At 39.5% G+C, this 12,766-nt stretch overlaps 1 protein-coding gene across 50 annotated transcripts in view; it reads right to left on the bottom strand.

The window, feature by feature from the left end:
• Window positions 1–6,101: 6,101 nt before the first annotated feature.
• Window positions 6,102–12,766, bottom strand: part of MADD (MAP kinase activating death domain) — a 91,640-nt gene continuing 84,975 nt past the window's right edge. For all 50 annotated transcript variants that reach the window (XM_044437036.1, XM_044437037.1, XM_044437035.1 and 47 more), the window contains 2 exons: window positions 10,133–10,179; window positions 6,102–7,540 (listed from right to left, as the gene is read on the bottom strand). In XM_044437036.1, coding sequence (XP_044292971.1) covers window positions 7,433–7,540; window positions 10,133–10,179 — 155 coding nt within the window. In that variant the 3' untranslated portion in view covers window positions 6,102–7,432. The remainder of the gene's footprint in view (window positions 7,541–10,132; window positions 10,180–12,766) is intronic.

Genomic DNA, 12,766 nt, shown 5'->3' with positions numbered 1-12,766 from the left:
CCCCCCCCCCCAACTGCCACCCTTAAAGGACTTTCTGTGATAAGGAAAAGGATGGAAATGGTGGGAAACACAGGTGGATCATGGTTGGAAGGTGTTGTTGTCTAAGTCCATGGAGTCTGGAAGCACTCCATGTCTAAATGTAGACCATTCTGAACCACAGAGCAGAGAAATTCGCCCTCCAGCCTTAGTTTACCCCTGGAAATCGAATGTCTGAAAAACAAAAGTTAAAGACCTGGGTGATGGAAAGTCAAGCCCTCTCCTGAAAAACGCACAGGAGAAAGGAGCTTGCGCATAAGGTTTGGGAGCAAGAGTGGAGTGCACCTTTATCCCAAGGCTGGTACCCTGCCCAGCAGCTGAAACTACACAGTTCCATCCAATGGAAGCATAGCAACCACCTCTTCAGGAAGCAAAGCACTGGACTGGGCTCTCCCTTCCCACAAAAGAATGGCTGGCAGCACAGGACCTAATGCAAGCAAGGTTCCCTGATCAAGCTTGCAGTGTGGCTCCCTCTCACCCTGCACTTTGAAGTGCAACTACAGAGCAGGGAAGGAAAATGACTATTTTAGTCTATTTAGAAGTAAAGACTCTGATGGCATCGCTTAAGCTGGGAGTCATCTAATGCCTATAATGTTCCTGGCCAGGGAATGCATTGCTTTCGAAACAAGCTAAGCTCCAAGCCTCATGAAGGTATCTGGACAAAGTTCTAATGAAAACTACACTGTCCTTAAAAAAACATTTTGCCTCTATAGCACTATTCAGAACTCATGCACCTTTACTAGGTTTTCTATTTTTCAAAAGGGACAAATTCTCAGTTTGTTGTTTTAACGTTGGTGCAACATGAAGCCCTGGCAGACCTTGATCTTAAACTGATTAAGGCTGCAATCCTGTAACTTTAGTTCTGAGTAAATGTGCTTTCGTGCAGAAGCAAGCAACTCCGTGGATAGAGGATCAGTTTCAAGCCCTGAGGATCTATGGGCCACCACAAGCTGCAGAATTTTGGTGGTAGGAGCAAAAAACAATGAGTTGTTTGCCACCAAAGAGCAGTAGCCCAAAAAGGCCAAATTTAGCTTTCAAAGAAAGCCGTATGTTTTGTCACTGCAACACAGGTGAAGTCAGTGTAGGAGGGCATGCTTTAACGAAAGAGAGGGCCACTGGGGCTACAGTTTGCCCACCCTTGCCTGCATCATCAGCTAAATGTTTGCGACAGTTCTAAATGGGGTTAATGTCCAGGCACAGAAACCTCTGCCAGACGTTTTTTCTTGACAGTTCATCCTGAGGAAGTTTTGTACTACATTTTCAATACAAGTTATTCCTGCATTATTCCTGTCTCAGTTGTTCTGTGACTTTTGTTGTGTGATACCAACACAACTTCAAAATTATATCTAGTTCATTTAAGATGAGAACCCATATGTACATAGTCATGCATCCAAAATGCCACTAAATGGACAGCCATCTATTTTAGGCCAACAAAACAGTCTAAGAGGCCCTTGTTTCTGAGGGCTGCTCAGAGTTTGACAGAAGCTCCATGTCCTAAAATGGTATCAACTGCTGAAAGATTAAGAGAGAACTATTGCAGTCTCCATCTGTTGTTCCAGGGCTTGAAGGGTGTGCTACCCAATTTCTGACAAGAAGCTGACAATAAAGAAAGTCTAAAAATAACAAATCATCTAAGATAACCAACCAGCAAATACCCAAACCATTGCTAAATATAATGTGCTGCAGAAAGAAAAATGGGAGAACAGAGACCACTAGTGTCCAAGATGGAAAACTAACCTGTATTTAATAAAAGACAAGAAACTGAGCACCCGATTTAGAAAGAGCAAGTTAAACAGTAGCTTTTCTTTCTTACTATTGATCAAAGACAATGTGACATACACAGTAATTTTAAAAACATATACATAATTATTTAGTGTTGTGTTTGCTTGTGGATAAGCTCATTGAAAAAGAATGAAACAGAGAATGATAGAGCAAAAAATCAAGAAAAATTATACAAGATTTACAGCTTCTAGATATGATTCAAAATGCAATTTATTTGCCACCAAAAAACCCATTCCAAGAGATGAAAAGAGCTGGAATTAAATAGTAGGTCAAAGATTCCTAAAGTACTTTAGGATTACAGCTTATTTAGTCTGACATCCTCTATACTCAATTCCTATGAGCTATCAGTTGTCATTCCCGTAACTACATGTAACAAAAAGAGTGTTCAAAAAAGGAAATAGAATCATAGAATAGTAGAATTGGAAGGGGTCAGAAGGCCATGGGGTCCACCCCTGCTATTGCAGGATACTAAGTTACACCATCCCATTCAGATGACTGTCCAGATGCTTTCTGAATGTCTCTAGAAAGGAAGAGCCCTCAACTTCCCCAGGTAATAGATTCCATTGTCATACTGCTCTGACAGGAAACTTTTTCTGGTAGCTAGTATAAATCTGGTTTCTTTTAACTTAAGTCCAAAATTCCATGTCCTGTTAGGTACTTGCAGAATGCTTTAATTTCACCCTTCAGTCTTCTCTTCTTGAGGCTGAACATGCCTCGTTCTCTCAGTCTTTCCTCATGGGGCTTTACCTCCAGTTCCTGAATCATCCTCGTTGCCCTCCTCTGTACCCATTCTAGCTTTTCTGCATCTTTTTTTAAACGTACATGCCCAGAACTGGATACAGTAGTCCAGGTAAGGTCTGAGTATAGTAGCGCTAGTACTCCATGTGTTTTGGAAGGGATGCTTCTGTTAAAAAAAACACAATAGCATTTGCCCTTTTTGCAGCTGCATCACACTGTTAGCTTATATTTAGCTTGTGAACTACAACAACCCCAAGATCCTTCTCCTTTGCAGTATTGTTGAGCCAAGTGTTCCTGTAGTGGTACATTTGGTTTCTTGTTCCTAAGTGGAGGACTTGGCATTTCTCCTTATTGAATTTCATTCTGTTGTTCCCTGCCAGCATTCTAACCTATAGAGATCACCCTATATCTTTGTCTTTCAGGGTATCTGTTTCTCTACCCAGCTTAGTGTGATCTGCAAATTTAATTATCCTTCCCTGTACTTCCTCATCTAAATCATTAAAACAACCTTGAAGAGTACTGGTCCCAGAACAGAGCCCTGAAGCACCTCACTGGTTACCCCTCCCCAATTTGAGAGCATGCCATTGGTGAGCACTCTTTGAGTCCACTTTTGTAATCAATCGTGAATACACCTAGTGGTTGCACTATCTATCCATTTTTTGCCAGTTTGGTAATCAGGATGTCATGGGGCACTCTGTCAAAGGCTTTGCTAATGTCTATAAAGATTACGTCCACAGCATTCCCACAGTCCATTTGGGAAGTTATCTAGTCAACAAATGAAATTAATTAGTCTGGCAGGACCTATTCTTGAGAAATTTGTGGGAGCTTCTAGTAATTTCTGCATTGTCTTCAAGGTTTTTGCAGACTGCTTATTTTATAATTTGTGCTAGAAAGTTTCCAGGGATTGATGTCAGGCTATAGTTCCTGGGTTCATCTCCCCCCCTCCCCCCACACACACACCCTTTCTTGTAGATAGGGACATTAGCCCTTCTCCACTCATCTGGCACTTCCCCTGTCTTCCATGAATTCTCAAAGTTGCTAGTGCCATCCTGTCCCTTCAACTTGTACTACACCTTTGTCAGGGAGTCTTTTGGGAGAAGACTGAGCCAAAGTAAGAGTTGATCATTTCTGCCTCTTTGTCATCTGTTATCATTGTTCCATCCAGGGTGAGTAGCTGAACTCCCTTCTCTTTCGTCTGTCTTTTGCTTTGAATATATTTGAAGACATATTTGAATAATTACATCTGGATGTATTATGACACATTTAGCTGAAAAAGTTCAGACATGTTTCAGTTTGAAATATTGGTGCTGGTATTCATGAAGATGAACGTGCCTATATTTTAAATGCATTTTAAATGTGTGTTGTAAGTCACCTTGAATCTTACCATCATCATTTTAAAAAAGCACCTGAGACCCTCCTCAATTAAGTCCTACTATTCAAGAGCATTTTGTTGTCTCATGACCATGCTGGAAAGCAAAAGATGGAACGTGCACCCTATGGCAATGGCAGTTTGGACTAGTATTTCCTTACCTGCTCCTGCTACTGTATAACAGGCTGTTGCCACAAAGACTCATCTGCTGACTGCTACTGGAAACAGGTCAGTGAACACCCATATTAAAACCAGTGATGAAAGTATAACAGTATTTTGAAGTATATAAAAAGCCATAACCTATAAACAGCAAACAAAGTCTAAGTGAACATAGCAAATATACTCATGAAAGTATGGTATATCAAGCAAGAAATGGAAAGGGAAGACATCACAGTACTTGGGTGTGAACAAACTGAAGTGGACTGGAATGGGACATATTCAGTCACGACAAACACAAAGTCTTTTACTCTGGAAATAACAAATGCAGAAGAAACAGTAGCTCTGATACTGAAGCAAAATATAGCATAGAGATGAAGGGGCTATAATGCAAAGTCTAACTAAATAATATGAATCAGAATTTGTGCAAAACCTAACAATTAAGCCATCATTCGAGTTTACAGATGCTGAAGAAGAAATTGAAAACTTATAGGAAAGTGTCCAAGAGGAAACTGATAACGGAGTCAGAAACAAAGCAGGATAATGGTTCACAGGATTCTGTGAAGTCAACTGTCAGTTTATAATGAATACATATTTCAGGCTACTGATTAAATGACCGTATGGATGGATGTCACCACATGGCCAATCAAGAAATCAAACAGATTACGTAATTGGAAGTACAGGATGGAGAAGTTGCATTCTTACTGTGAAAACAAAACCAAGGCAGACTGTGGTAAAAATCAGGGGGAAGTTGGAAAAGAGCACTAACAGATATAGAGTGCCAAAACACAACATAAATAATATTCCTCAGAAATTTAAAGTCCATATAAAGTAGAGATGTGCATTAATGAACCAGACTGTGAACCAGAAGAACTGTGGTCCAGGGCTCACTTCCCGTCCCCTCTCTCTTTTAGACTTTGTGAAAGTCAGCTATCAAGCCAGCTTCCATTATCCCCATATAGGCAGCCATGAGCAACCCCTTCAAGATGCCCCAGAGGCACTTTTGTTTAAAATATGTGCATAGAAATGTGCAGAAAAAAATAACACACATACATATCAACACTTTATAAACCTTAATATACCTTTAACTTATATTAAAATTATATGAATGCAATTGTTCACTTAAGCACAAATGCGTAGATTTCAAGCCTTGCCCAGGGCAATGTCCGGAGGGCAGCTGTCAAGAGACAGAATATGGTGCCGAAGGGGCTCAGAATCTATTCTCCCTGCCCCAATGCCTCTTGATGGCTCACAGAAAGCGACCTCAGTTGCTGGTTTCTGCCAGGTGTAGTTAAAGAAAATTTACTTTTTAATTTGAGCTTTTCTGTTCTACATAAAAGCTTAGTTATATTCAGCATTTGTGTTGCTATCTTGTCTTGCTTTTGCAAGTCCCTAGTGGACTCAGTTATTCAGTCATTCATGATAACAGGGAGAGCATTCAGAACAGCATGGGAGGTGGGGAAGGGGGATCAGTTTTGTTACCATGAAGGAGCCTTTGTAGAATCAAGCCAGGTCATACATGGAATGTAATTTGTTTGGTTCATTTAACTGCATGCCTACAAATAAGTCGCAAGAATAAAAGAGCAGAATAACAAACCTATGTTATATTTTATTATTTCTTTTTAAACCAAATATACCAAAATCAGGATCCGAAATCATTTTGGTTCAAATCTGTGTCAGGTTTTATTTTAGAGATAAATCAAATTTGTAGTTATAGGGGGAAAAATACTTTGTTTCATTCTCTACATTGCTATCTCTTCCACCTCTCCTACTTTGTCCTTTACAATCTATTTTCTAAAAATATCTGTAAACTCCCCACAGACAGAATACATTATTTAACTTATAATCAAAACATGGGATAAATTCTACAAAATAATGTTTAGTATATGGTTTGCATGCTGCGTAGAATACTGGCCAGCTCTGTCTATATCCTTTAACAATGGAAGGAATGCCCAGTTTAAGTTTCATTTGTACTTTAAGTTATCTACACATATCAGGGTTCAGACCACAAGAATCAATAGTGATTTAATGATTATTTATTTTCACATTCAGACAACTGTACAGTTTTCTATAAATAGATTTGGTACTGAAATATTTACATCTCCCCCCACCCTCCTTCACAGTGCAGCTTATTCAGTTGCTACACAGATCAAGCTGCATGGAATAAGCCCAATTATTTCGGAAGGCATGTTGCCAAGAGCCTTTATCAGCCCATGCATTACATCAACATCAGAGCCATCACTCTGATGTTCTGTGGTTTATTACATGCTGTGGATCCTCTCTTTCAAGTACCTCGTGAATTTTTGCATCAGAGTCCAGTACAATCCATGAAACATAAGAGACATTTCAAATACTCATTTTTGAGCCTACTTAAAACTAAGGAGTAAAATGGATACTTTACCTGGAATGGAGGCTCCATTGCACAGTAGCACGGTTTTTGCAAAGTTCTCTGATATACATGTACAGTTAGACAGAAGCAGTGACTAAAAGAAGAACTGGGATATACAGTGTCATGGACAAACATTTGTCTTCTCACAACCATTTTCATAACCTGATGAGCACAACAGAATTAGAATGTATTCCAAACACTCATGCTTTACATGAGTATATTATACATGTCAGCCAATAGCACTGGCTTGGTGGCTTTTTTCCTTCCCACACTTAAATCTATACACTTACCATGAAGAATTCTATCTACCGCTCTACTAGTGACCTGAAGAACTAGAATGTTAGCAAAATGACAGTCTCCTGTTTAAAAGACACACATGCACACCAGCCTAAATCTCCTGCATCACGATCTCTTCCCATTCTTCTGATGTGTCCACTCTTAAAAGAACCGTATCTTTCTGCAGAATTGATTGGAGGCATTCAGTAATGGAGAAGGGTCATGTAGCAAGAAATCTATGTCGACAAGTTTAAGTATGGATAGCAAGGAAAGAAACAATGAAGAGTAGTGCACTTCAAGGGCAGCAGCAAGGGTGATCCAGGTTTCCATTGTGCACATAACAAAAACTCTGAAAACAGAGACTTGAGTCTATAAATAAAATAGCAACAGTAGCACTGCAGATAAAAAGAGCTGAACCTCATGTGAGCTAATTGTCTGGGGAAGCTAATTTCAAACAATTGGCCAGAGCAGACCGCACTCAGTTGGAGAAGGGATGCCAAGACTCGGAAATGCTAGAGAACAGCTTCAGCACAGGACCAAACCGTTAAGTTTGGTTTTTGTAACAGAGACTTGCAACGTCATATAAAAACAAACAAGTTTGCATTGGAGGTGGTTATGTGACCTCCCATAATACCAACAGAAAAGGGAGTAATACACATCAATGCATTTCCCACTGCTGATGTTGCTCAGCTGGATACTGGACGAGGTGGTTTGCTTTTGCTTTCTGCTTCTTTTCCACGAACAGCGGCCACGTAAGAGAAAAGACACAATACGGAGTAGCAGATCTCATGAGCCTAGAAGATATGAGAAAAGGAGATAATGAAACACTGGGTGATTGCGTTATTTTGAATTCCAGAGAAGGAATTAGATTGATTGTAAAGACTCATTAATGGAGGAGGCTTTCCACTTTGGTGCCCTCCAGAAGTTTTGATTTCCAAATTCCAGGATTCCTGACCATTGGCCATGCTGATGAGTGCTCATAGAAGTTAAAGTGCAAAACATTAGGAAAGCACCAAGTTGGAAGAAGCTGTTCTACAGCGATCCCAAAAGCTCGAATGAATGAGACATAATCTTTTAGTGCGAGTAATTAACCATCTCTACCACTCATCATGACAAGCAACAGATACAATTTCAGGCTCAAATAAATTAAGGCAGTGACAGATGTGATGTTTTTACAGAAGTGGCGCCAATCTAGGAGTGCCTTTTCCTGTATTTAAGCCCAGCATACCTTTACTTCCCAAGGCTGAATTCTAAAAACAGTGATTCCACATGTTAGTAAAAGAAACTGGTTATAGGAGAAGCTTTGGGAAGTGGGAAGATGACTGATTTGGAAAGCCTTTACTGGAGGTGCATCCCCAGAAATCAAACTGCTCTATTGTAGTTAGAAAAATAAAGAAAAGTTAAGCAATGAATAACTTTTAAATAAGCATGCAGTGCTTGTTTGTTTTTCAAAAAGGGAAAACAGCCTGCCTGGAGCACAGGGGAGAAGCAAGGCTGACCACTGAAATAGTATTCCATTTGCTTAGATGTACATCTGTCATTTTGATTGCAAAGTAGGGTGAAAGTTGGGTCTGTATTGTAGCTGCAGGACCTATCAAGAGTCATCTTTTTATATTACATCTGCCTTCATCCTATGTCTTACAGATTAAGTAAAAGATTTAATAAAGAGAACTTAGGGATTAGTTACATAGGAGCTGTAGGATTTATCTGTCACTCTATTTTCCTGTTAGTCCCCCAAAATCCTTTCTGCAGATATGGCATGGTTTTGAAGCTTTACCATCAGAAATTGTGGCCTTCCAAATGTCTTGGCTTACAATTCCTATCAGATCTAGGCAACACAGGAGTCTGTGGTTTTTTAGGCCAAAACATCTGGTAAGTGGCAAGTTGCTCACTCCAAGTTAAAAGGAAGCATTAGCTAAGTTTCATCCACAGTTTCAGAACTGAATGCTGTCCATAGCCAGATATCAATTATCTATGATCTGTTTGCAAATGAAGGGCTGACTTTGCATGTATAACTAAAAATTGGGCAGAGAGTCCATGTGATGTTGATTAATTGACACCTCTCTGTCCACCTGCATATTCCATGTAAGACCAACACACCTTGGAGGGCTAAGGAAGGGGTAGCGCCATGGTCCACTAACTTTGCCAGGAGTCTGGATTCAAGGCATTATACCTGAGACTGGAGAAAACAACTCCTGCTGGCATACTGCCCACTCAACAGTCTTGCCTGAGCTGTCAGATATGTTCTGTAATGTAATGCTGGAGATTCTACAGACTTTGGTGACGGAGGAATTCAACATTTCTGCCAAAGTGACCTTAACAGAATTGACTCAAGACTTCATTGCCACCATGAGAAGGATGGTGTGGCTTCTAAAAGTCAGTGGCTGAACACATTCTTTACATCATACACTGGATTTGGCCTTTGCTGCTGGGCAAATCTAGAACTGGTGGAGAAGAGGATGACTGAACCCCACTGGTGAAGTCTGACCATTCCTGGGAAGTTTTGAAGTTTCCATGGCTGCTCTCCTCCAGTAGGGTATGGACAGCATCCACAGATTCATGAAATCTGAAGGATTTCTGTATGCTCTGCTTAGGAGGCTGGCACTCCTGTCAGGGTCCTGGATTCACTGTAGCTGTAGGGAAAGCTATAGATACCATGGAACCCAAGCATTCCTTTTTCTGTGAGGAAGGGCCCCATCAGGCCCCTGGTATTTGGGGGAGCAACTGGTGATGGAGAAGGGAGCAGCAGGTTGGACACAAGCCATTTACTTTTTATGCCGTAAACCATTCTGAGAGTGGTCTATAAAAATTTTACATAAGCAGACAGATAAATGCTGGAATGAACGCACTCAAACCGTGGTGACAGCATGGAATTGTGCCTACTGACCGGCAGTGATGAAAGCTCCATTTCTCCTCTATCAAGTACCTTTCTAATTTGTTATAAACTGGATGGAAAAGGAATTTTTCACCATTAGCACTCCTATTGCCATAGCATTCCTATTAAAGTCCTATTTTCTAATGTATTGCTGGTTATGGAACATTTCATGCTTTAGCAGAAATAATCCAATCATCTGTAAACTGGATGTTGGTATATCTTTCTCTCAGATAAACTAGTTCCACCCATGCCCTAAGCTTTCTTTCTGGGAGCCCACACAAAAATAAAATGAAGACTAGCATAAAGAAATGCAATATAAATATACTCATATTCTCTTTCTCTCCCTTTTCAAGCTGGAATTGTTCATAACTGCCCCAGAATCTTCCAGTGGTATTAAGAAAATGGATGACACTTGGAAAATTAGCTAGATGGAGAATGCTCTTATGCCTCAGGAGTGGGCATGATAAGAAAACCTTTGAAAAATAACCAGAAGATATAGTAAATGACTCACCATTGGCGTCTTGTACTTGTGGCTCACCACTTCTTTAGTTTCAGGAACTAAAACCGGACGGGCAAGAGACAAAACAAAGAGTTCAAAAAACGAGAGGAAACGATGAGAGGAATAGTACAACGTCCCCAAAGATGAAGGGAAGGGAAACGTTCAAACAGCTGCTGGGAAGTGCACTTTACTAACCCTATTTCTTTTGCATTGCTAGAAAACGGGAAAAAATCACTAAGTCTATAGTAATGTGAATAATTCAAAGTAGTCCAGTACTTAGAAAAACGTTCTCACAATCATGTACAGTTTTGCCACTGTTGCTAGTTCTTGTTAAACAGAAAACAAATTTAAGATTCTAAGTAATTCTGCTCAATCATATGCCACTTTTGCATCTCTTAGGCTTATTTGCAGATATTCCCTGAAAAGCTGCAATAACTTCTCAAAAGGGATGCATAAAGCATTTGTAAATAAACTAGCGGAATTCTTATTAGGTGCATAATAAACAGTGATTGCCAGCACTGTATCATTTTTACTCATTAATTTTAACTTCTAATCCCTTTACAGTAAGGTATCAGATATAATAATCAAAAGCATTATTGCTTTCCTTTCATTGTTTTCAAATTTCCTGCATCAACAACTAGTGCATTAATATAGTTCCTGACCTGTGTAGATGAAGAAAAGACAACTATGTTCTAAAACAAAATTATAAGGACATATATCTGAACTCTTTCCTTGCAAAGTGATTAGATGTTCTATGTTATCAGAAAGGATCTGAAAAGAAGAACCCCCTCCCTTTTTTAAGCAAATCATGTATTGATTATATAGGCATAGAAGGGGAAGGATGAGCAGAACATATTTTATTAACCAAAATATCACCTAGTAAGAGAAAATAATAGATAATCTTTGAACAAATGAACTCAGTATGAATGCTTATGGAGCTGGAGGGACATAAAACCCAGACACATCATTTCATATATGAGAGAACAAAGGCTACTGGGGAAAAGGTTAAGACAAAACAATCAAAATTAAGTAACAAACACTGAGACATGGTGAAAGGACCCTATTACAAAATAATGTGGCAGTAACTTGAATCCAGGCTATTGCAGCATCAAGATTTCTGGAACGATCCAAGGGAAATTCCATTTATTGAAAACATGGACATGCGCAAGAAGCACTACCTCATGCCATAAGGGAAATGACTTAGAGAAAAAGCAGGGCCTCTCTCTAAACTTTCTTACTTATTGATATTAAATAATTCTGATACCAACTCTTTAATACTAAAAGATAAAACACACACATCAGATTTCAGTTAGCATAGTAATCTGAAAGACAGGCAGGAACTGGAGTCACAAGGGAAGGATGGGATGCAGCTGTAAAGTCCTTGACTTTTCAGTTCTGTTTTAGGAAAGGGACCATTGCATTTACTAAATCTACCTGCATGCTAACTCAAAGACCCTGGTTATAGACACTCCAATAGAGAAACTAATTTTGACAAACAAGGGCTGGAAGAGAATTGTGGGATTTAACACAGAAATGATAATACATAAAAGCATTACTCCTGTAAAGTATTAAAGATCAAGATAAAATAAAGAATCCTCCCCAACCTTACAGCATTTAATTTATGTTCCTCTTAAAGATAGAAGGATAGAGGGGAATAAGTGCACAAGCAGCATCCTGCAGCCTCTTGCCCTGTGAATGTCAATATAAACTACTAAGAAAAAACATTGGACCAGGGGGATCACTTTACCTGCTGGAGAATGAAGGTTTTCATAGCAGCGACAGTGAAGGGGCCACAAAAAAGTAAAGCACAAATACATCACAGTAACTCAAATTTCCAAGCCAGTGGCCTGATGCTTCCTACCTTTCCTAAATAATTCCTCACAGAAGAGCACCACACCCAGACATAGGCCTTATGTTCCCATTTATAATTTCTGTAGAGATGTCATGCAAGCAGCCCTGGCTTTTTCATAAAACAACCAAGTTCACAAAATTATCGTCACATATCATGAAGAGTAATTGGTGAGACCTGTGTAATGCTCTCATCCCCATCATCCAGCACCTCATTGCGAGATTCTGTCTCCAGTACATCAGCCACCTGTGGCAGCCTCCTCACACTGCCTAATGATATGGCCAGCATAAGGAAATGTAGCTTAGCAGTGCTATTGCTCAGTAGATCTTGCTGTTTTATTACTAAACAGAGGAGGGTTTTTTGCTACTGTTTATTTTATATTTTTGCCCACAAAATATATTATGACACTGTATTCTGATAAAACAGAAAAATACCATATATTCTCAGGCAGAAAGGTTACACTTTTTCAAAAGAGAATCCACAAGTTATCCAAATAAGATCAAAGAAGGAAAATCACACATACTAGGTACATCAACATTAATGATGCAATTGTGAGCACGTTTACCAGGAAGCAAGTTCCGCTAGTCCCCTAAGAGCAATCACTTCTGAATAAACAAGCTTAGGACTGAGTTGCAACTTTGAAACAAAAATGAAAATGGCACTGAAGAACAGAATAAAAATGAAATCAAAACCTGAATCAATTTCTGAAATGTCTCGTGAAAAGTTAAGATACTATAAAATATGCATCATCCCAGATAACAGTGTTTATGCCACAGGGAAGGGGTTAAAAGGTACCT

Source organism: Varanus komodoensis, unplaced genomic scaffold (genome assembly GCF_004798865.1).
Source record: "Varanus komodoensis strain SLA01 unplaced genomic scaffold, ASM479886v1 scaffold3, whole genome shotgun sequence".
Taxonomy (NCBI): Eukaryota; Metazoa; Chordata; class Lepidosauria; order Squamata; family Varanidae; genus Varanus; species Varanus komodoensis.
Note: the sequence above shows the minus strand (reverse complement) of the source record. Positions and strands in the feature narration are given on the sequence as shown.